The sequence below is a fragment of the Erithacus rubecula genome (genome assembly GCF_903797595.1).
Source record: "Erithacus rubecula genome assembly, chromosome: 11".
Taxonomy (NCBI): Eukaryota; Metazoa; Chordata; class Aves; order Passeriformes; family Muscicapidae; genus Erithacus; species Erithacus rubecula.
In genome coordinates, this window is record NC_136663.1 from 2,385,654 (window position 1) to 2,410,584 (window position 24,931).

The window sequence follows — 24,931 nt, forward strand, 5'->3', positions numbered from 1 at the left end:
CATAAGCATTTTCCTTTAAGGAAAATACAGAGTGCACAGTGTGGTTCTGAAGGCAATAAAATAGGACATGATCAGCCCTAGACAGGATTTTATTTAGGGAGACAAAATCCTCAGTCAGGGAGTTCATGTAACAATGACAAATCTCATCAGAGGCCAACAAGCAGAATTTGTGTCTCTGTGGCTACGATGAGCCCAACGATATTTTTAACAGATTTTGATCATCCTGGAGAAGAGTTCAAGAGCCACAGATCTCTGGGAGTCCTGAGGACATCTCACAGATGATTGCAGTCTGTGTGTTTTACATCTAATAATAGTCATGTGCACATAAATGAAATTACTGGGGTTTGGATACACTGTTCACATGTTAAAATGAGTGACTTTGGAGAGGTGACATTTTATTTTAAAGCTGCTGTGATATGGTGTGGAGTTTATGCGGGTTTTTTTCCTGAAATTTTCCTTACTTTATTTTTTTGTTGAGTTTCACCAATAACCAAGAGTTATCCACAAACCTGCTGGAAATTCTCATCCCTAGGTCAGCAAGATCCTCTCCACTCAGATTTGTGACCTCCCAGTCACAGCCTTGATTTGGCCATTTTTGGAACCTTGTGCTTATTTTATGATTCCAAAACCAATTTCAAACTGTAAACAGAAGCATGAGTCATTTTATAGGCACTTTCTCCAAAAGATGCTTACCCAGGGTTTTTAAATGCTTGCTAGTTTATGCTTCTGTTTCCTGGAGATATTTAGAGAAGTAATTATAACTGGGAAGATGCAAAGCTCCAACTTTTATTAATAATGCACAAACTCGTGACATCCAACAACTTGTACACAGTTAGAGCTTCCAAAGAACTTCACAGATTTTACATTTGATATTATTTTCTTGGAAGCTTTCTGGTTTTTCAAGTCAAGGTCAAGTCAATCAAGTTGTCTCAATTTATTGTTTAAACTCAGACAAAAATATCAACAAATGTAGGGATTTTGCATAAAGCAAATTTTTATTTTTTCCCCCCTATTTTGTATATGTTTATACATTTTTCTGTTGAATGCATGCCTTGAATCACAACATATTTTCTATTCTAGCTGCAGAAATAAAACCTTCAAGATGGATGCAGCATCAGCCCTTCCTCTGACTGTAGTTACCCTCATTGGAATTTCAGATTTCTGATCAGACCCAAATCCACCTCCTCTACTGAGATTTTCCAGCCCAGCAGATGGGAAAGTCTATTGAATAATACTAAATACTCTTACAAAAGAGACAAACCCAACTGCAACCTGACTTTTCAGACCTTTAGCCTTTAAAAGACAATGAGGAATTTGGAGGATTTTTTGCCTACATAACTTTTGGGAGCTTTTTTGCTTTTCATCAGCAACATGCACAATCTGACACAACATGATAAAATGGTGAAGGAGTCCACCAGGAAATCATTTCAGTGCTTTTTCTGAGCATTGCAAACTGCTTTAGTAGCTGGAAAGAAACTTCTTTCATTGAAAGGATCTTTCTGTTTCCATGAATTTCTTGCAGCAGCCAGCTCGCTTTCCTGGGCTCTGTGTGTCCACAGGGATGTGCCCACACAAAGTCATGGGAGAAACCATGCCCTGGAAAAGCAATCAGAATTCTTTCCCAACCTTAGGTGGTTATTTTTTCCCAAATAAACACAAAAAGAGGCAATGCATTATGGTTTTGTTCCTCTTGTTACAGGCTATTCTTGTGATTTTTCAGTTCAGATTTGCCTGGATAAAATATTCAAAATAAAACACATTATCCATAATCCCTTCTGGCCTAATTCCATTCTGAGTTTACTGATGATGCAAGTTGACATTCTCAGTAACTGAGGACTAAGTTTAGCCTCCAAACATTCATGTTGCACTCAGCTTGAGCAGTGCTCCCTGCAGACACGGATTGCCCTGACTCACAGGGATGGAATTTGCTCACTCCCAGATGAGCAGCAGCTTCCACCATGCTGGAGCAAAGCAGATCCTCCATGGCAGCATCCCCAGGCCATGGGGCACATCCCTGTATCCAGCCTTGGAGCACATCCCTGTGTCCCTCCTTGTCCCCAAACCCTGGGGCACATCCCTGTGTCCATCCCTGTCCCCAAACCCTGGGGTACATCCCTGTGTCCATCCTTGTCCCCAAATCCTGGAGCACATCCCTGTGTCCATCCTTGGAGCACATCCCTGTGTCCATCCTTGGAGCACATCCCTGTGTCCATCCTTGTCCCCACACCCTGGGGCACATCCCTGTGTCCATCCTTGTCCCCAAACCCTGGAGCACATCCCTGTATCCAGCCTTGGAGCACATCCCTGTGTCCATCCTTGTCCCCAAACCCTGGAGCACATCCCTGTGTCCATCCTTGGAGCACATCCCTGTGTCCATCCTTGTCCCCAAGCCCTGGGGCACATCCCTGTGTCCATCCTTGTCCCCAAGCCCTGGGGCACATCCCTGTGTCCATCCCTGTTCCCAAATCCTGGAGCACATTCCTGTATCCATCCCTGTCCCTGTGCCTTGGCTCTTGGCCTTGTGCTGGCCCAGTCCTTCTCTTAAACAACTAAAAACCACTCAGCTGCTGCACAAATAAATCCCATAGGATGGGAAAAGGTGGGAAAGCTGATGCAGAAATATTGGCCCAAATAAAACCTGCAGCTGAAGTGGGAGGAAATATTTTCACCTTGATTTAATTCTAGGCTGGAGAACAGGGATTTCTCATGTCTGACCATTGCACCCCACCACAATACAAACCCCAAAAGAGAGGCAAAAAATTAGATCCAGAACACTGCTGCCTGTTTATTTCCCAATCCAGCTGGTTTGAAGGGAAACCCACATCCTCTTCCTCACCACCTTTACTGGGGGACATTTCCCAGCATTTCTGCAGAGCCACCACAGCCCTGGTGTCACCTGTCCCTGCTCAGGTTTCTCCCTCTCTGCTCCCCACTGCTGTTCCTGCTCTTTGGCAGCACTCAGGACACCATGAGATTCCTGGATCTGGCTCTTGGGGACCAATGTGTCCCCTTTAGGGAAAATGAGACTAATTCCCAGCTTTCACATTATGCTTCCCATACATTAATTGGTGGTTTTCTCATGCTAATAGATAAGGAGAGGGAGATGTGCAAGCACTACAGAGTTTTCTCAGCTGGCTGGTGCAGAGTGAGATCTGGAGCTCCAAAATTCCAGTAACTCACCCCAGAGGTCAAGCAGCTCTGCTGTCTTTTGTTTTCCTTCTTGCAAAACATCTTTATTCCTATTTGCAGACTAAAAGTGACGAGCTATTGACTGCAAAAAAGCCAGTGGCTGGAATAGTAAATAAATCTTTCCTGCCACAGTGCTGCCTCCACAGTGAGAAACTCGAGCTGACACGTCTCTCATTACTCTGTGTTGTTTCCTGTATAATTTATGACTCTCCATTGCATGTGTTTGGAGTTGTAAATGTGATCTGCAGCTGCAGCTGACATCAGGCATGCAAAGGACAGCTCCCAATAATGCTGTTAGTCCTTTATGGGCAGAGTTACAGTAAATAACACTTAATGTGAAATATGTAGAGCCATAATAAACATGACAGTGGCTAAGGTAGCTTCTGCTGAGGATGCTGAGATTGCTGGCAAGGAAGAGAAGGAGCTGCATCAAGGGCAGGGCCCACAGGTTCCTTTCAGACTCCTCCCTTCAGGTTGCTGAGGTAAAGCACTACAAGAAATGTGTTTTGATACTTCTGTTACTTCTAAGAGCTCTATCTGGATAAAAGAATATCTGGTCCTCAGTCTATTAAGGCAGCTCCAGGTGATCCAAGGAAATGGATCCAATGGAATGTGGATGTTTCTCATGCACTGCTAAATATCAATTCAATGTCCCCATCCACAGCAATTTTTCACCAGATTCTGAGGCTGGTCTCAGCATTCTCCCTGTCTGCTTAAAGCCAAACAGGAGCACTAAAAAACAGACTGATTTTTTTTCTGTCAGGATGCTCTTCTGGATGGAATTCTGTGGGGTAGCTGCCACTGTAGGTTTGTAAACTGGAGAAACCACTGTAGAAACAGCTTTTGTTATTTCTCTTCTTGTATTGTTGACTGTGGTTAATTTTCACTCTTAAAGCAGAACTCAAATGCTGCTTTTTAATTTCAGGAAACTATTGTAGGCAAATTCTGCTTTAAATGATACTGACCTGAACTTATAGAAATTCAAGGGCTGATCTTGCAGTTTGTGAGTTTAGGAAGAAGTGCTTTATTCAGAGGGTCTTCCTGAATATTGGAGCTCTCTTTCTTCTTTACAAGGTGCTGCAAAGTTAAGAACTGGAAACACAAGAAACTGGAAAGTTTCAGGTTCAAACATCAGTTCATTTCCAGAAGTTCATCTCCTTGTTTGAGCTCTCTCCAACCAACTCACCACGGCACCAGGAAACTTGGAAAACACAGAGAATCTGAATTTTAACTTTTTCTCCTGCTCTGATTAAGCTGTGAAAAGAAACAGGCGAATGGAAAGAGATCCACCCACTGCAGGCACGTTAATTACAGGGACTGAAAATCAGCCACTAATGAAGGTAAGGCAGAAATTCAGTGCATTAACAAGTGAACAATGGCCATTGTTCTCTGGTTTGCCCACAGCTGCAGGTGTGTGCAGCACAGCCTTTGTCTTCCCAGGGGCCAATGTGAGCATTCTGACATTGCCAGGGAGAATTCCTTTATCCATGAACATCGTGCTGCCAGCCCTGTCCCAGGCACACACACACAGTTTCAGCCTCTCTGCACATCTTTTGTTTCATGCACAAATAAACTGATGAAAACCTGTTTGTCTGCCCTCCTTCAAGGACCATTGGGTTATTCAGGACAAGAGTTTGTGGCACAAAAGCTAAAATAAATATAAATTAGGCCATTGAGATAATTCTCCTCATATTGCAGTGACGTTTTTCGGTGGGGAAAAAAAAAAATAGGATGTGTAAAAGGGTCAAACTTCAGGAAAAAAATCGAATTTTTGGTGTTAACCAATCAAGGACCTTCCCATTCAGATGAGTGCCAACTAAAGACACTCATTTGGCCTCTCTCCCTATTCTCTCCATAATTAATAATTCAATTTTACAGTTATTTCATTTATTTGACTACACACAGAACAGCTTTTGGGTGTGGTGTTGCTTGACACTGAAAAGAAAAAGCAATTGCAATTTTCCTCTGGGCTCTCCTATTCTCAGTTATTCAGCTGCTACAAATATTACTTTTAGTAATGACAAGGTGGCAGCAATAAAGATCATGAACTCAGACATAGTTTGCATTTGGATTAATATAATACCAGAAGTGAGAAAATTATTGGATATTAATTCCAAAGGATTAAGCATTCCCAAGCTCCTGTTGATTACACCCACATTTCTGGCAGGGGAAACCCAGTTTTTTAAATTTTAAGCCCTTTGCCACCAATACTTCAATTATTCTTCCCTTCAATACTTCATTCCTTTGTTTATTCTTAATATCAGAGAATCCCAGGATGGTTTGGGTTGGAAGGGACCTTAAATCTCATCCCCTTCCACTGTCCCAGGTGCTCCAAGCCTGGCCTTGGACACTTCCAGGGATATGACATTTATTTATCCCTTAAAGCAATCAATTACTGAAGTTTAAGATGTGTAATATCTTCTAGAAAAACATTTTTGAATCCAAAAATCAAAACCTTCCTGTGCCTGAGAAGGTTTTTTCCCACAGTACCATTTTTTCCCTACAGACAAAACTGACACAAACCAAAGCACATAAAAGTTTGGTAATAAAAGAGGGAAAAAAAAAAAAAAAAAAAAAAAAAAAAAAAAAAAAAAAAAAAAGAAAATAATGGCTCTTTCTGGCTCTTTCTATGAATAGAAAGGGTTGTTAAAAACATACTTTCTTCTAAATTAGTATTAATTTCAGAAAGCTTCTCTATGCTTCAAAAGAGTTTCCTTCAGATGAAAACTGTGGGGTTTTTCTTAAGATGAGAACAACATTTAAAAGGTTTTTGTTTGAAGTTGCATTCAAGGAGTCACGTTTTTTTTTCAGCTACCAAATAATCACAAAAAAGTCAGCCTGAGGATTTTGTTGTCCAATTACAAGCAGATATTTTTCAGTGGAGAATTTCTGAAGATGAAAAATCTTCAGGAACTTAATCACAGCCTTAAGTGTTCAGAACTTAATCCTAACACATCTCTATCCAGATTTGTCAGTGATTTATAACCATAGTGCACTATTTTGTTATGGTAATAATTATTTTGATATCAATAATGTAATTTCTTGTTAGTTTAATTTTTACTTAATACCTAAAATCCCTTCCTATAGAAAGAAATACCAGTACTAAATTTTTCCCCTTTTTTTTGTATATATGCAAAGTTCCATTAAATAGAGGATCTGAATATCAAATAATAAGTATTACAATATTTTTCTGAGAAAAGAAATTTTCACAGTCTTCCCCACGGAGACAGGAAACTGGGAACAGAAGTTTAATTCCAGTTAAACTCTAATTAATTTTAAATATCTCAGTGTTTAGATAGAACACAATCCCCCAAAGCTCCAGGTAGGATTAGTGGGTGAGGGAGGCCTCTCCCTGGGAATGTTTTGCTCTCCTCTAGACAAAACCTCTTAAGAGCCCTTTCCCTTCCCATTTGTTACTTTGGAAATAAATTAGATCTCATCAAAGTTGGATGAGTCTGCACCAAAAAGATTCACAGAGGAAGGAGGAGGAAAATATTTTGTCAGAGGCAAAAATTGGAAGTTGTGTCTTAAACTCCAGACCTTGATGGTCAATTTATTAATCAAATGTGTTATATAGAGCTTTATCCTCATTATTACAGGGAAATATCTTTATTTGGTTTAAGCAAGATTTGGTAGAGGGAGATTTCCTCAGAGATGTTTTTTCCAGCACTCAAGAACAGGAGCAGCTTTTAGGTGGGGGCAGAAGCTCGTGCAGAGTTTGAGCAGGAGCCTGAAAACCCCTTGGGAATGAACAGCCTGTCCAGGGCCTGGGGACACTTGTGCCACCAAAGGCCATCCCACAGCAGGGACTTCACATCCCCCTGGGTGAAAGGCAGCAAAATGTCTCTGAGAGTGCAGCAGCCCAAGAACTCTGCTGGCTGGAGCAGCTCACAGGAGGGAGAAGCTGGGCAGACTCATCTGAATTATTTCCAGACATTCTAATGGCTGCTTAGAAAGGTCCAGCAGCAGGTGCCAAACATCTCAGTCACCTCAGAACTCTGCTGTGCTGGGAGCACTGGAGCTCCAGCATTTCCACAGGCACCTACAGCCTTTGGTCACAGAATTTCTTTGGCTGGCCACCTCCAGAATCCACTTGGTTTGTAACTCCAATCCCAAAATCCACTGGTTTTCTCCCAAATATAAAGTGGCATGGAAAATTCAACTTTCCAGAGGCAGGGTGGGTTTGTTGTTTCTTTTGAGCAGCAGTGCCAGGAGCTCAGGTTCATTTTAGATGAAATTCATCCTGCAGAGTGCAAGGAGATCTGCACAGCTCATCACTCCCCTGCTGGCTTCAGCCTGTGGGTTCCTGTGGGAATGGCTGCTCCCCTGAGGACATGGACATCCAGGCATCTTCTTTAACTGTGACATCAGAAAAATTTCTTTCCACCAAGTCTCCAGACTCTGAGCTTTGTGGTGCATTCTGCTCAAAAAGAAAAATTAGCCATGGGAGGATGATATTCCTGTGTGTGCCCCAGAGACATCACACTCAAGTGCTTAGTCTGACATTAGGCCTGCATGAGTTAATTAAAAAATAATCATTTTTTTCTTCTCTTCTGGGTGTCTCCAGTCAGGCAAATATGCTGAAATCACAAAACCAGCAAAGGGATTGCTTTAACTAGGAGATAGGGTATGAATTCAGCATATTTTCTGCATAGAAATATGACATTTGTATGGAAATGACCCATTTTCTTGAACAGGCAGCTATACATCACAGAAGTTTCACTGCAACGTTTATGCAGAAGAGATTGGGAAGCACTTTTCCATAAAGTGCTGATTTCCCCCAGATGAAATAATAAGGCAAAGCACAGTCCAGAAGCTCAGGAGAAACATTTCCCTCAATGTCATATGTTCTGGGTGTTTGTTTTGATTTCCATGATGAGTTCATGTTTGTCTGTCTGTCTCTCCCCTGAAGGAAGTGAAGGGCTTAGGAAGGAATAATCCACTCTCCCTTTTTTCTTTCCTAACCACATCCCAGTGTGGAATTGATGGCAGAAGGGCAGCAGGACATTTCCAGCCTGCTCCAAGCACCAGGACAGCCTGGGAATGGTCAAGGTGGAGGCACAAGGAGGTTTTTCTGCAGGACTGGACAAAGGCTCTGCCACAGAAAGCCAAAATCCCTGTGACCTACATTTCTTGGAATATTTGCAGGATGCATGTGGCAATTCAGCAATCAGCCAGCACTCCAGGCACACAGCTCAAGGAGTGCTGAGGCATCAGCACTTTGCAGCTTTTCCTTTCAAATGCAGTGTATTATGGTCTGGTATTCCAAAGGCTGAGCTGCTTCTGGCTCTGCTCAGGGCCAAACTCAGAGTAAGGATCAGCAACATAAAATCAAAACCAACACCAGCTCCAGCACATCTTGTCCATAGAAAGTTGCTATAACCATAGAATACATAACTAGCAAATCATTTTTAGGCTGCTTTTATTACAAAATTACAATTTGAATTAATAGTTGCACGACTACAAGATTGTTTTTATGCCAGTGCTGAATGAAACGCTCTGACTTTGTTCAACCCCACCCAAGTCAAGTGCAAATTCATCCTGACATGAATGAGAAATTCTTTGAGCATATCATGAATTAAGGTATAGCTTGTTCTGATGATGAATTGAAATTATTTAGAATCAATTAGAACAGAAAAGACACATCCCAAACTAGATGTTCACTGAGCTCAGATTCTTGATTTACAGCCCAACATCCTGAACCTAAATGGAAATCCATACATCACTGAGGCAACATAATCAGACTTCAGATAACTTACTTTAGAGCAGGAAATTCTTTTTTTCCCCTGTTCAAGCCAATAACTGGGAAATTAACAGCAACCAGAGTAATTAGCAGTGCAGATATTTCACCATCAAAACTCTGAGAGCATAGCAGAGGTTTCCAATGCACAGTCAACAACCCCTTTCCTTTGCCTATAAAACCAGCCCTGAGTCATTTTGGCCACCACTTTATTTCACAAATGTGGAACAGCTCTGGAGCAACTCATGATTTACTGGAAGTCCTCTGGAAGAGTAAAAACCCTCCAGGCTTGTGCTCAGCCACTAAGCACCACTCCTTTCTAAACAGAAAAGAAAATTTAAGACATTTGTGCCATTATGACATTAATGGAAGCAGCTTCTTTTTGGGAGGGGTGTTACAGAAAAGAACACGCCGTGGGAATGTGATTCCCCCTAGTTGCATGACTATTTATATAGAGAAATAGAAATTCATATAAATGTATACATTTCTATAGATACACATTTTGTACACTGTAGGCATATACATACATACATATATACACAGGGTGTTATATACACATCCAGATTTGTATATACATATATATAAATATATATACACAGGCAAATGCACACACAGCTTGCTTTGGAGCCAGCCAGAGTTATAAATTCTCCCTCCCCCACAGAGCCAAGATGATCTGAGCTGCCTCTGCTCAACACCCCACGGTTGCCTCTCCAGCCCAAATTAAATATAATCCTCATTATTCTGCCTCTCTGGTGACTGAGAAACTTGGCAACCTCTCTGGGTGACTCGAGATGCAGCAATTCCTCCTGCCTTGCCTCTTCTAACCTATTCTAGGAGATGCAATATGCTGCTAAGATGAAGTGTCCAAAATGCTAATATGTCTGAGAAGTCCCTCCACTGACCTACATCAGGAATGTAGGTCAGAAAGGAGCTATTTTTAGCCAAAATGCCCATATTTTAATTACAGTCCAAAGCAAGCCACATTCCTGAATCTCCCAGAAGTCTGCAAAGATTGAATTTTACACTCCAATAGTGTAATTATAGCTACATACTTAGGTATACACACAGCATATGCAGCACGTACTCAGCGTTTCCGTGACACACGAGGCACTCACTCCTGCTTGGAGCTGACAGCAACTAATTTTAGGAACATTTCCTCCTTCTCCCTGGTGCATACCTGTTAGAGATCCTTCTTATCAGGGCTCTGTGCTCTGAAGGCTTGCACAGACTCTGGTTGGCTCGGAAGGGCTGGCAAAGACCTGTGGCACCAGCACGGCCAACCTGGCGAGGCTGCCAGCAAGCTGAGGGCACTCCAGGCAGGGCACAGGGAAGTCTTGAGGTGCAAAACACCACTCTACAGAAAAACCCAACAGAGAGAACTGTGTTTTCACTTGCTCTCCACTCCAGGCACAAACACAGGGGGCAGGGTGTGTCCTCAGCCCAAGGAGGATCTGTGCATGCAGACAGGTAAAAGCAATTCTGGGAATGGCAGGGAGAATAGGGGCTGGGAGCTATTTGTTACCTGCTCTAAAACAAGGATTGCAACAAGAATTTCATCTAGTTATTGGCTGTCTCTAAGGCAGTGAGAGGCACTTGACTTTCAGGTGCTGTTCTCACAGTCAGCCTTGGCAAAATTCCCACTTGTCACAGCTTTACCATTGCCACTCCTTCCATCAGCCTCCCTGGCTGCAGTCACAGCCCCCACTGCTAACAGGAGGAATACACAGATATACTTGTCTACATAAATTAGATCCATCCCCAATTCTTTATTTGTTTAAAACTGAAGGGGAGAATTAAGCATGGCCTGAACAATTACTCTCTGCCTTAATCAGTGCCTTAACTCCTCCTCAGGACCCCTCAAGGCTGTGATTTGCCTTTTTTTTGAAGAAAACACTGACATCAACTGGATCTAAAAAAAGACTTTTACTTGCCATATTTCTTTGCTTGCCAATACTATCCATTTTCCAAAGCAGCCAGGTTTTTGGGTCACTGCAAGAAAACATAACAGAAGTGAAGCCACAGGAAATGTGTCTCTGATTAAGAAGAATGCATTCAGCTACAGATTTATTCCAGCAGTGCTTTGGGGACAGCTGATAATCCTGCCCTTGCATGGAAGTTTAACAGCACTAGAGAAACATGGACATGTTCCCTAAAAAAGACAAACTTCAGTGAGCAGCATCCATTACCAATGTCTAATTTTTGTAAAGGTAATTTTTCACCAAAGCACCACAACCTGAGTTTTCTCATGTTGTGCACTGGGGCTGGTACCTCCAGTGGTGCAGGACCCCAAGGACTGGGTTTCTCAGGTGGGGCAGCTTAGCTGGTCCCATCCAACCCTGAAATCTCACTAATGGGAATTTCTGGCATCTCCCTTTGAGTCAGACTGTGCTGGGCACTCTCAGGACACAGCAGAGTGAAGACATTTCAGCTCTGAGTGGCAATTCCTGAGCTCTTTGGAGCAGAGATCCTTCACTCTTCAAAGAAAAGAAGGACAAGAATTAAAGTCCTATTATGAGAATTTTCACACTGCAAGGTTTCCTTCTCTCTGGTCATATCAGTGGTAAAATCAAACTGAACAATCACAGAATAAAGAAAACCTCAACCAAACCATTAATTAACTTTGATTTGCAAAACCAAACCCTCCAAAGTTCAAGGACAGACTTTGTTCAAGGGTTATTTGGATAATAGACATTTTATATATATATTTAAACACATAAAATAATTTAGAGACCAAGTACAAAACCAAAGGTTTATGTATCTTTCTATAAAACCCAGTTCAGGACATTTACTGTTGGGACTGACTTAGTTTTAAACAAGTACAGCCTGAAAAAAAAGCTCAACAAATACATTTCCATAATTCTTTAAGGTGTAAACCAGCTACTGTCTCTGGAAAAGCAAAGGAAAGCAAGAAAGAAATGCATAAAAACCCCAGAAGCAGTTCATTAATGCCACTCTAACATTTGGGGAATGCCATTAACTTCAGCTAAGATCCCTGTAGGATAAAATTCCCAAACATTTCCTCAGCTTTTTTTGGGTGTTTGGTTTTTAGAGTAACTGTTACAGGAGTCCCTCCTCAGGAATGGTGCCAGGTGCCACCACCACCAGCAGGGAAGCAGCAGCACAAATGAAGTCCTTCCCATTCCAAAAGTGATTTATCCCAATTCAGGAATCATTCAAGCCCTAGTGCAAAATCTGATCACTGCAGAGAACCTCCCTCCCTGGCACTGTGCTCCAAGGACAAGCCAAATTGCTGTGCCACATGCCATGGGCAGGATATTCCTCCACAGGCAGTGGCATTTGGTGGCATTCCCAAGCACAGAGAGAGTCACTCCTTGGCTGACCTGAAATATCTCCTCAGGATTCACAGAATATATAGGATATTCTTGAGAGATTTAGAAAATTCCAGTGGAAAAAATAAAGATGTTAGGAAAAGTAAATGGGCATTAAAGATTCAGGATAGGATATAGGACTCAGTCATGAATACTCTGTATTTGCTCTGCCCTCTGTTAGGATCTGTTCTTTTTAAGGCACCAAACAGTTGAGTGTTGCATGTCCACAACTCTAAATAATGCTTAAAAATAACCCCACACTTCAGATCAACATCCTAACATTGAGAAATATCAGAGGTCATGCACCATCCACCCTACAGAGATCATCCAGCATGAATGTGGGACAGAGCATTCCTACAGCTCTGCTCTTTGAGCCTGTGCCTCTCATTCTCCCACAGAAATTATCCATCTGACACCATCCTGAAAAACACCACAGTATTGACCAATTTAGCAGAGAAAATGCCACCACAGAGAAGTGTTTTCAATAATTCCACAGGGGTCAAAAATAACCTGCAAATGTCACCCCAGCAGCTCCTGGGGAACTCTTTGTGCAGCAAAGTCAATGCTTTCATAAAAAATTCCCAAACTGCCCCAACAACTGGAACAAAAATGAGACAATGATAGAATTTTACAATTGGGAAAGTGTAAGGATTAAGGAAAAGACATTTTAAAGAAGTTGGAAACACAGTTGTCTGTCTCTCATGGAAATACAGAATGCCCTGGGTTGGAAGGGACCTTCATATTCTTGCTCTCAAAAAGATAATAATAATAAAGTATTTCCAAATAATTTGCAAATGTTACATTAATAATCTTCTTGGCTAGTTGGTCACCAGTGACATTAGAGCTCAACTAATTTGTCTTTAAAATCAAAAGCCTGAAAGATTGTTCAGTTAATTTGTGAGTGAGGTCAATCAGAGAATTATCAAATTGATGGCAAACCCATTTTCTCTGTACCATTACTCATTTTATTCTGAAACAGCCCCATGGAGTACTTGTCTCAAAATACTTGAATCCACTTAATAGATGTTGTAATTTTCTGAGATCAGATTTTGCTCTTCATTCAAGTCTGTTGACTACAACTGAGCATAATGTGGTCTTTCAACACTGGCTTCCAAGGGAGCAGAATTTGGCCTCCACTCCATTCCCACTCAAGGGTTTGTTCCAAGCACATTCCAATTCTTCCACTGCCCAATCAAACCAGAAATACTTCAAGAACTTGAAAAGCATTTCCACACACACCAGAATTAAAAAATAGGAATTTTTGTACAAACACCTGTCGTGAGCTACATCCTGGGTATGCATTTCATCCATGGAGAAAAACTGTATTGTACTGTGCACAACATAAATCCAGAATTGTGTACACATAAATACATACATACATAAATTCACTGAGAAACTCAGCTACAGATTGAAAACCAAGCCTTGGAAAAACTCAGCAAATAGGATTATGCAGCACACAGCAGCCTGATTTCCACAAATCCAGGTTGTACAAACAAGTGTCTTTGGAAGCTGGGCAGTCCTGGAGTGAGTTCACTCCAGAGTGGCTGCCAGGAGTGGCACCCTTGGTGGAGAAATGTCCTGAGCAATCAACTCCCACACTTAAGGCCAAATTCTACACACTGTTCTCATGTGAACATGTCTGTTAAACCCACAGCTGAACCATCATATCTTTTTCCTGTGAAGTGGGTACTTGAGGCAAGTGGAAGCAGCACAGAGCTCATCAAGTGCTGCTGGCACACCCAAGTGCTCTGGAAGAACTGCCTCACATTTTGGAGAGACCTTTCCCTCCTGGTGCTCTCAAAGTTCTCAGAGAGAGCACAAGTTGGACAAACCCACACATTTCTAGCTTAAAACCAAATCGGCTGTGCTGCCACACTCAAAGGTGGTTTTGTCTGGAAAGGTCTCTGACAAAATCTGGAGCTGCCCCAGCTTAACTCATATTCACTGAATCTCCTAAGAAATGAGATTCGCACTCTCCAATAACCCTCTAACCAGAGCAGTAGGCAACATGCTTTCCAAAATTCAGATTATTACTCATATCATAACACCTGACGTCTTTCTATCGCTGCTTATACACTCAAGAGATCCATGAAACCATTTCCAAACAATTTTTTTTTAACCTAGGATACAATGTGATGGTGACATCAATGACAACATCCAGAAAATACAAAAAGCACCAAGAATTGAGCACCAGGATCATCCTTTCCATTCCCCTGTGTGCAGCTGTTGGCTGGGACTGGGGCTTACCTGGCCTTGCTGTTCTATTCCACCTGTAGGAAGAATTTCAATGGTCAGTGAGGGAATGAACCAAACACTTGCTGAGTTTTACTACCAGGTACTTATGCAACCATGAAATCAGCTAAAAAAATATTTATTTCATATAGCATCCCATCAAACAGCTCTAATGCAACTGCACATCATTTGAGTTTATTAGATTCCTTCCCAGCAGCATCAATGCTGCCAATGCTACTGCTGATAAAGACAGAATTGTCATTAATACACTCTGTTAATTGGGAGGAACCCAGATTGGAGCATGCAAAGCATCACCCACTGCAGGTCAGAGATGATGGATCCACTTTTGCTTCCTGCAGTGGAAAAGAAGGCTGCTACCCACTCATCCCCAGCTCAACACAATGAAAAGGCAAAATAAAAGTCATCAAAACACCCTTTAGGCATCACACTTAGACACTGTCAACACTTCCAGAGCAAATCATCCCCAAATCATCTCAGTACACAAGGGAAAGGAAGTTTCCTACGCAAGGAAAGAAAAATAACTCAACATAAGCCAAAAATTATCTCTTTTAATACAAAATTCCATTCTCATAGAACAAATTTATTTCCACTGAATAAATAGATCTGCTCACCGTCCACGGGCGAGATTACTGCCTATAAGTAAGGATGAAATTCTCTTGCCTTTTCTGCAGTTTAATTAAAATAAAAACATTATTTGCAGCCAGCTTTACTCTATTTGGATACAGGTATGAACACTTGGGGCTTTGAGGACATTGCCAAATGGATACAGCACCACTCTCACTGGGGGTTGTACTTTAACCTGATTTATACAGCTCCACGCATCACTTGCATGTAGGCTTATCAATGTAATTATGATAAGAAGGATGTGGCCTTTGCACTTGCATGTTTAATACTCTTAGCACGAGCATGCTCTTCCACTATCTATTAAAAACCCAGCAAAACAAACAAATGAGCAAACCCCAACGGGTCAGAGCTGAAGGCTGCAGTGAGGAAACACAATCTCAACCCAAGAGAGGGAATTCCAGCGTGTGCTGTTTGTACTGATCCATGGAGGGTGGGGACAGATCCACAATTTCAGAGCTGTCCCTCCATCTCCAGACACACACAGCTGGGGAAACGACTCACAGGAGCATCCTGGCTGGAGCTGTAAATGGGGGGGACAACAAGTGTTTATGGGTTTGTCCCTTCAAACACATTGTGCGGGGTGAAACCGAGCTGTTCCCCAAGGAAAGAGGGCAGGGTGACCTTGGGAATGTCCCTTTGCCAGGAGGTGACAGGGACAGCGGCAGGAGCGCTCCCAGCAGCGCCTCTGGAGCTGGAATAACCTCAATTCACCCGGACCAACCACCATGGCCGCTGTTCAGATTATATTGAGGGATACTTTGGGTATTTCTGGATAAACCTGAAGGCCCTCAGGGCAGGGCCCGGCTGCGGGGCGGGATAAGGAGCCCGCGGGTACATTCGGCGGGGCAGGGAGCGGCTGCAGGCCGGGATGGGGTCCGGGATCAATCCCGGGGTCCGGCCTAGGAGCAATCCCGGGATCAATCCCGGGGTCCGGCCTAGGAGCAATCCCGGGATCAATCCCGGGGTCGGGCCTAGGAGCAATCCCAGGATTAATCCCGGGATCAATCCCGGGGTCCGGCCTAGGAGCAATCCCAGGATTAATCCCGGGATCAATCCCGGGGTCGGGCCTAGGAGCAATCCCGGGATTAATCCCGGGATCAATCCCGGGGTCGGGCCTAGGAGCAATCCCAGGATTAATCCCGGGATCAATCCCGGCGTCGGGCCTAGGAGCAATCCCAGGATTAATCCCGGGATCAATCCCGGCGTCGGGCCTAGGAGCAATCCCGGGATTAATCCCGGGATCAATCCCGGGTCGGGCCCGGCCGCCCCCTCAGCGCTGGGGCTGTGGCGCCACCTGGCGGCCGCGCGGGGCCGCGCTCCGCTCCCGGCCCGGGACCCGCGGGGACAAACAGCGGGAACGGGGGACAAGGGGACAAAGGGACAGCACCGGGACAAGGGGACAAAGGGACAGCACCGGGACAAAGGGACAGCACCAGGGACAAGACACCAAGGCGGACAAGATACCACCCGGAACCCGCCCGGGCACGGAAATCGCTCGGTCTTTTGGCGCGGCTCCGCTTGCAGCGGATGCGGGAGAAAGGATGCTTTGCTTTCCCGCACCGCATCCCTTCCATTCCAAACTGGGAATGCGGTTTAAATCCCCGCTCCGCCGCTCTCTGAGTGCTCACCCCGCTGCCAGCACCGCCAGCATCCCTGCGGTGCCTCCGGCAGGCCGGGAAGCAGCGCTCCGCAGGGATGCGCTCCCAATTTCCCCGATATTTTTAACTGTCAGGACAGTGCGGCAGGGATACAGATCGCAAATCGGATTTGTGACAGTCTCGGGTGGTATCTTGGCAAGAGACGCTGTACAGGGTTTGTTTTTTTTTTTTTCTCTGTTAACATCACAGTGCATCGAACTGTTATTAATAAAATAGCGTTCAAGGTTATGGGGGAGAAGGAAATCTCCGTAGGGGAAGCTGAAGTTTCAGGTTCAAGCTTTGTATTCCTATATATATATATATTTGAGGGTGTATATATATATATATATATATATGCTTTTTTTTTTCAAAACGTTTTATTAGGAAAGCTATACCAGACGCATCACTGTACAATGATTAAACATTACCTTTACAATTTATATTCACTTGAAATTACAGAATAAATATATGCACATTGTTGTACCTTTGTGTGTGTGTGCGTGTGTGCGTGTATGGGTGCATGAGAGAAAACATTAAAAGTGCTTCCTACAAAGCTGTTAGTGAGAGGTGCCCATCAGCTTTTGATTTTTTTTTTCTTTCTCTGTATATTTGCATGTCGCTTTTATTAGGAAAGTGCGGATGTCCTCCAAAAAACCATGGCGTCATGATGAAGTGTCACTGAGCATCCCCTAGGTGTGCGCGCCACGTGGTGACATCCTTTGGGCTGCTCGGCTCCGGGTGGCTTCCCCCAGCCCCCGGGATCGCCCCCGGGATTCCCCCCGCGGCCCCCGAGCCCCCCTGGAGGGGCTGGGCTGCCGGGGGGTGCGCGGAGGGTCAGGGTGACGAGTGTGCGTGCGAGGGAGGGAGAGAGACAAGAGTGAGACATTCGAGCAAGACCCTCCCCTCCCTTCCCTCTTGCAGTTTCCAGGCATGCAGCAAACTGCGCTCGTTTGCTTCTTTGCATTATTTTTTTTTTTCCCTCTTTTAAATAAATGTACAGAATCTGTGCCATGATGGGCAAGAAGAAAGCAGGCCAGAAAATGCCATCTTCCCTCCCCCTCCCCTCCAAGGGAAAATATCAAGGAAGTTTACTGCCAACGGGAAAAAAAAAAAAAAAAAAAAAGAAAAAGAAAAAGAAAAAGAGCCAACGAACAAAACAAACAACAAGAATAAAGAAATAAAAGAAAAGGGAAAAGAAAATATAAAAAGAGAGAGAAAGAGACACACATAGAATTTACTTAATCAGGATCAATACAAAGATCCCCGATAATAATAATAATAATATTAATAATATAATAATATACCTTTAGACATGGCACAGTCAAAGTCTCAGTTTCAGTATAAAAAATAATGATTGATTAACATCTGCTGGCAAAAGTCTGCGAAGGCACTTCGTCGATTACTGATCTGAGAAGGGCCCTGCCCCGCAGCGCGCACATCTGGCGGGGCAGAGCGCACAGCTGTATCCTCTGCTCGCGGGCGGCGGGGCCGGGCGGGCGGCGGGGCGGCGGTCAGAACCGGTACGTGGTCTTCTCCAGGACTTCGAGGTAATCCGGCTTGGTTTGGAGTTTGGCCCTTAACTCGAGGTATTCGCTTGTGGGGGTTTGGTGGTCCGGGAAGCCCTTGCCGGCCGCGAAGAGCAGCGTCTCCTTCAGCCTGGCGTCCTGCTGCAGGTCCGGGTATTGCATGCCGGGGGGGTGGACGTGCAGTTCCTTCAGCTTGGGCACGGTGCCGTACAGGCAGTCCACGAAGCCCACGGCGCAGGGCGGCGGGCGGTCGCGGTCCCGCGGGATTCCCCCCGCCGCCGCCGCCGCCGCCCCGAGCGCGCCCGCCGCCAGCCCTCCGCCCGCGGGGTGCTGGGGGTGCACGGCCACGATGGTGTTGAGCTGCGAGCTGGACACGGCCAGGCTCCACTCCTGCTCCTTCTCCAGCAAGGTGCGGTAGCTGCTGCCCGGCTCCGTTGCGGCGGCGGGGGCAGCGGGGTGCGCGAAGCCGCGCTCGCCGCCGCCCCGCAGCAGCTCGGCCGCCTCGCCGCCGCCGCCGCCCGCCGCCTCCTCCTCCTCCCGCGGCTTGTAGATGGGGTTGTTGCACATCTGGGTCACCGGGTGCGGGATGTAGTCGTAGACGTGGCCCGCCGGGGGCGCTTTCTCCGGGGAGCGCTCCCCGGGGCCCCCCCCGCCGCCGCCGCCGCCCCCGCCGCCGCCGCCGCCCTCGGGGAAGAGCCGCGGGCAGCGCAGCGGCACCGCGCCCAGGTCCGCCGCCTCCGCCCGCGGGCCGCGGAACGGCAGCTTCCTCCGGCGGCGCCGCAGCACGAAGGCGAAGAGCCCGGCGGCCACCAGCACGGCGGAGAAGAAGAGGACGAGCAGGCTGAGGATGAGCACGGAGAGCGGCACGGCCGCGGCCGCGGCGGCCGGGGGCAGCTCGTAGGCGGCCGCGCCGGTGGCGGAGGGCGGCGGAGGAGCGGCGGCGGCGGGGGGCGAGGCGGCGTTGGCGGCGGCGGGGCGCAGCGCGGCGGGGCACAGCGCGGCCAGCTCCAGCGAGCGCAGGTCGCGGCGGGCCAGCGGCTCGGGGCTGGCGCACAGCACCTCGCCCACCACGCTGACCGAGCTGAGCGCCTCCAGCCACTGCTTGAGCGGCACCAGCTCGCAGGTGCAGTCCCAGGGGTTGAGCTTCAGGTCGATCTGCACGATGGCGTGCAGGTGCTCCAGCACCCCGGCCACCGGCAGCGCCAGGAAGTGGTTGTTGCGCAGGTTGAGGCGCGCCAGGGAGGTGCCGGCGAAGGCGTCGGTGGGCAGCGTGCGGAGCAGGTTGTCGTTGAGGAAGAGGAGCTTCAGGTTGGGCATGAGGCTGAAGGCCGCCGGCTGGATTTCCCTGATCAGGTTGTACTCGAAGTACAGGTAATGCAAACTCTGCAGGCCCCGGAACATGCCCGGGGTGAGCCGCTCGATGTCGTTCCCGTTCAGGTACAGGCTCTTGAGGTTCGGCAGGTTGATGAACGCCCCGTCCTGCACGTAGGAGATCCGGTTGTTCCCCAGGTGTAAGAGATCCAAGGAGGAAAAATTCCAGAAATCGGAGCGGTAGATTTTCTGGATCAAATTCCCGCTCAGGTACAGCTTCTTGGCGTTCAAGGGCCTGGGCAGGAGCTCGGAGATGTTGTGGAACCCCCGCTCCTTGCAGTTGACCGTCAGGCCCAGGTCGTTGATGTGCAAATTGCAAGAGCAGCCGGTGGGGCAGATGATGGGGATGGGGGGCCGGGTCTGGTAGGCAGCCACGGGCGGCTGGTTGGGCCCGGGGTACAGGCCACGGGGGGTCGGGGGAGGCCGGGGCGCCCGGGGCTGCTTGGTGGGCTTGGGCTGCTTGTTGGACGTTTTGTACTCAACAGAGGAAGCGGTGAAATGGAAGGAGGACAGCATGGAGGAAGGCTTGGTAGGCCACGCGTTCTCCTTGCTGGAGGACAGCTGAGGGATGCCCAGGCTGGCTTCCACCTCCGAGTCGGACAGCATGGGGCAGAGCTTGCTCCTTTTGATTTCCCGCAGGTCCTTGCCGTGGAAGTGGAAGGGCGTCTCGCAGGTGATGTCCCCCACCAGGGCGGTGTAGGGGATGCGCTCCAGCCAGCTCTTGAGCTGCACGATCTCGCACGTACAGTTCCACGGGTTCTCCTCCAGCTGGATCTCCATCAGGCTCCTGCCAATGTGGTCCAACATCCCGCGGTACGAAAGGACTTTGAGGCGGTTCCCCCGCAAGTCCAAGTGGGTTAAGGACACAGACTTAAATAAATTGGTGGGAAGCATGGGGATGAGATTGTCATTTAGGATAAGGACCCTCAATTTACTTAGGTTTCGAAATGCCCCGCTTTCAATCCGTTTAATGACATTGTAATCTGCCTGCAGATATTCCAGACTTTCCAAACCCAGGAAAGTGTCGTTCCTGAAAATGTCCAATTTGTTTTCGTGCAAATACAACCTCTTCAGAACCCGGAGCCCGTTAAAAGCCCCCGTCTGAATGTCCTGCAGTGCGTTGTTCCCAAGGTTAATAGATACAGCATTGTTCAAGTGAAGAAAACTGTTGGTGTACAATTTCCTCATGGAATTCCTCTGCAGATAAAGTTTAAAAGGTCTCGACCACGACTCTGTTATCTGGCTAATATTTATAAATCCCTTGTTGTCACAATGTATATGGAAAAGGCTCTCCTTCACTTCACAGTAACATGGATCAAAGCAGGGCTCATCCAGTTCCTCCGAGTCCTCTATCAAGGGAATGGGTGTAGTCCATGCTAGAGCAATTGTGCTTAGAAGAATTATCCACAACATCCTTCCTTTATGAAGCGTCTCTGCCGTGGAAGGTTTCATCATTTGTTGATGTTTACAAAACTGCAAGGGGAAGAGAAACACAGATTTCAGTCTTTCTGCCCTGCCCCTCTCCTTTTTCCTTAGCCCCTACCTTGCTGGCCTCATGTCGGGCTCCTGGAAAGTTCAGCAATTGTTGGGCAGACGTTCCCAACCAACTCCAGGGGTGTTGGCTGGGCGAGCCTTGCCCTGATTTATACTGGAGAGATGTTAGACTGCTCCATCACGCGACAGCAGCCTGCCTTGCTCCCCTCCCCGTGGTAAATGCCACCTATAAAGAGGACAGCACATGCAGCCCCACACGGCACCACGAGCACACCGAACGTGTTGCGTCTCTCCACGTTTCTCCCAGGCTTTGGAACTGCCTGGATCTCATCCCCGGCTGCAGTTTTAGCCCAGGAGCCATCACAGCCCGCCTCGACTCCGGAGGGGAACCACACCAAGTGTGGGCAGATTCCTCCAGTGTCGCACCACATCCTTCATCCATGCAAACTCCCAAAGTTATTGAACCTCCAGCCCTGAATCTGCCTCCCTCCCTCCCTCCCGGCTCGGTGCATTCCACACGCGAGTTGCACGGAATGTGCGAGGAATGTTTGCTGATGTCCCCGGCAGAACGGTTCCCCTCAGAAATCCCCACAGTATCTTTACCGGAGTAAATGGTTAACCACCCTGATTGGGAAGGAAATCTTCCCCTCGCAAATTAATGCAACCGGGATATTATCAGATAAATACACACCACATATTAGTCATTTTAGCTGATTAAAGCATTTAGAGATGATTAATCTTTCTAAAGCACATGCCCATGCGATCAGCAGATCTAAAGGGAAGTGACAGCTGAAGAGGCACCTAGGATTGAAACGCTCAGCCTGCCTCGGATTAGGGCATTTTGTGCCCCCAGGACCAAGCAGGAGACCCGGTTAAAAAGCTGAAAGTGGAAGAAAAAAAAATGAAAAAAAACCTTGACACTTACCAGCCGATAAATTCTCTATCCTACTATACACGATTGCGAATGAAGACACCATTCTTCTCCAATCAGATGAAAATTATACTGCCCTAATGAGATGCAGCTCCTTCAACATATGGTTTCACCCTTCCTTTCACCAGATATTTTAAACGTATGGGCACAGGGAAACGCTAAGGATGGGAATAATACCAGTGGTGATGCAGCCTTCCTTGAATCCCTGAAATGCCCATTAGAATGATTCGGAGCGATCATTGCTTTCAGTCTCAATCTCCCAATAAAAAGGTCCTTTTTGCCTTCCTCGTGTAAGAACTAGAAAAAATCGCCCCCCATCCGCAAACTTAAGAGCAGAAAGATGCATTTAGGGGAGAGAAATGCCAGAGGAACAGAAATCCTTAGGATCAACTTGCAAATGAAACCCTCCCCTGTGGGAAAGAGGAGATGGTTGAAAGCACGAAAAGAGAAATACCCTCTGCAATTAAAATCAGCATCTAATTGGGGAGAAGGGAGAGAGACGAGAGCTATATTGCAGTATCAATCTCTCAGTCTCCTTCGCAAAATATTAGCCACTTAAGTTCTTTCTCTTCTGCAAGGGCTGTAATAAAAAATAAAAAAATAAATAAAGAGGATTATTATATCTTCTTTTTGGAAGAGGGGGGTGTCTTTGACCCTAGGCGGAAACAAAGGGATCCAGAAAGGTTGTACTTACCGGTTTGCAGGAGAGATTTTAGCACATCGTTACAAAAAAAAAAAAGGAAAAAGGAAAAAGAAAAGGGAAAAGCAAGGAAGGGGTAAAAAAAAAGAAAGCTCGAGTTTAAAGATTGCTGGTTTCTCTCTGCCTCTCCCTCACTGTGGCTCTCTCTCCCTCTCTCTCTACTCCTGCTGAAGCTGAGGCAAAAGGTAAAAAAAAAAAAAAAAGGGAGGAAAAAAAAAAAAAAAAAAAAGAAGCAAGCCTGAAACGTGCTGGGAATGCAATGAGCCCCTCAATGATCTTCTTTAGGATGCAGAGCTGCTGTTTGGCACACTCAATGGAGGAGGGAGGAGAGGGGCTGCTGCAGGCTCCAGCGCCGCCGCCGCCTTCTCCGGGCAGCAGCGGCAGCGCGGGGCGCGGCGGAGCGCGGGTGCGCAGCGTGCGCGGTGCGGGCGCTGTGCGCGCGTCTGTGTGTCCGTCCGTGTGTCTGTCTGTGTGTCCGTGTGTGTGTGTGTGTGTGTGTGTGTGTGCGCGCTGCCGCTCCTGCCCTGGATCAGGCTCCTCCACGTCATGAAAATCAGCTTCAAGAAGGGGAACAAACGGAGGGGGCGCGCTCGGCTCCAGGTCGGGGGCGCGCATTTGGGAAGCCCTGACTACACAGTTTTTTTGTGGGGTTTTTTTTTTCTTTCCATCGCCTTTTTTTTTTTTTTTTTTTAATTCCTTTTTTTAAATTTTTTTTTTTTTGGAGAGGGAAGGAGGGGGCTGGTTGGCGGAGAGGAAGGGAAGTGGGAAACGAGCAGATGGGGGAGGAAAAAAACCTGAGAAGAACAGAGAGGAAAAAAGCCGCCGGGATGGGGCAGAATTTGCAACCACCCTCCTCCCCTTTCCAAAAAAAAAAAAAAAAAAAAAAAAAAAAAGAAAGGGAAAAAAGAGAACAAAAAGCCCAAGTCTGGAGGAAATCAAAGCTGCTCTGATTCCAAGTGCCAGCCGAGGGAGCAGCCCGGGGGTCCCGCTCCGGCCGCCCCGCATCCGCCGCCTCCTCCGCCCGGTGCTGCCCGCCCGTCCCGGGGCCGCTCCCGGCCCGGGATCCCGCAGCTTCCCGCAGCGCCCAGCACCTCGGGGAGACACCCGGCACCTCCCGGTGCCCGGGAGCCGCCGCAGGTAACGGGGATCCGCGGAGGGCTGCGCGGGTGAGAGTTGGCTGCGCTGCTGCGGGGGGCTCGGGGGGCTCGGGGGGCTGCGGGCTCTGCCTGCCCCGGGCTCGGAGATGAACCCCGCTCTGCTCCGCGCATCCCCGCTGTCCGCACAGCCCCGCGCATCCCTGCGCGCACACCCGCGGGCATCCCGAGCATCCCGCACCCCCCGCTCGGCGCGGAACCCCAATCCCCCCCTCCCGCACCCCGCGGGGGCTCCGCCGGGAGAGACTTAACTGGAACCGCGGCTCGGTAGCCAAAAGTTGCGGGGCAAAGGCGCGGGTGCGGGCGGGAGGCGCCGGGGGCTCCGCGGGGTCCCGCCGCCCCGGGGCCGCGCTGCGCGGGCAGGGGCGCAGCCTCCGCGCCCGCGGACGCGCAGCATCTTCCCCCGGCTGCCGAGCGCTCCTCCGCCGGTGCAATATGGACGCACCGCTCCCTCCTAATTAAATTGCTGCATCATTCATTTTCTGACGCGGGAGCGACATGGGGTACGGCAGGCTCCGTGCACTGACACCCCCCGTTCGGAATGGGGGGAGAGGCGGGGAAAAAAAGGGCCAAACGGGGAATCACAACAGTTTGTTCTCGCAACAAGCTCGCACCGCTTTGGGTTTGGCAGCAACTCAGGAAAGCGACCTGAGGGAGCGAACCCCGCTGGGTTTGGGGTTCAGCTCCCCCGTCCCCATGGATGGGGTAACGCGGGGGGAGCCCCGACCTTATAACTTTACTCAAATGTCCCCGAAAATCGCTCGTTTTCCTTGCCAGGGCTCCTGCCGTCGGGTTGTGCAGAGGGGCTGACAGAGGGGAGGGATGGAGAGGGGAGCTGGGGAGGGATGGCCCTGGAATGCAGACCAGGCAGGATGCGGGGATGGACGGACATCCCGCCGGGGACACACGGACAGCCCTGTGACACGGGACAGCCCCGCGGGATGCCCCGGAGCAGGAGGAAGAGAATGGCCCCGCACCTCCCT

At 47.5% G+C, this 24,931-nt stretch overlaps 1 protein-coding gene across 3 annotated transcripts; it reads right to left on the reverse strand.

Moving 5' to 3' along the window:
- Positions 1-18,145: 18,145 nt before the first annotated feature.
- SLITRK3 (SLIT and NTRK like family member 3) lies at positions 18,146-24,218 on the reverse strand. Of its 3 annotated transcripts, none has more exons than XM_079314834.1 (2): positions 24,201-24,218; positions 18,146-21,142 (listed from the first exon to the last, which is right to left on the reverse strand). In XM_079314834.1, exon 2 carries the CDS (start codon positions 21,122-21,124, stop codon positions 18,284-18,286), a length of 2,841 nt encoding a protein of 946 aa, XP_079170960.1. In that variant the 5' UTR covers positions 21,125-21,142; positions 24,201-24,218; the 3' UTR covers positions 18,146-18,283. The 3 variants fall into 3 exon arrangements, with proteins under 3 accessions (XP_079170960.1, XP_079170959.1, XP_079170958.1); XM_079314833.1 differs by lacking the exon at positions 24,201-24,218 and adding an exon at positions 22,789-23,219; XM_079314832.1 differs by lacking the exon at positions 24,201-24,218 and adding an exon at positions 22,089-23,219.
- Between the last annotated feature and the right edge of the window lie 713 nt (positions 24,219-24,931).

Bases quoted from the DNA above. Each gene is read 5' to 3' on its own strand.
- SLITRK3 (XM_079314834.1), bottom strand. From the start codon at position 21,124: ATGATGAAACCTTCCACGGCAGAGACGCTTCATAAAGGAAGGATGTTG.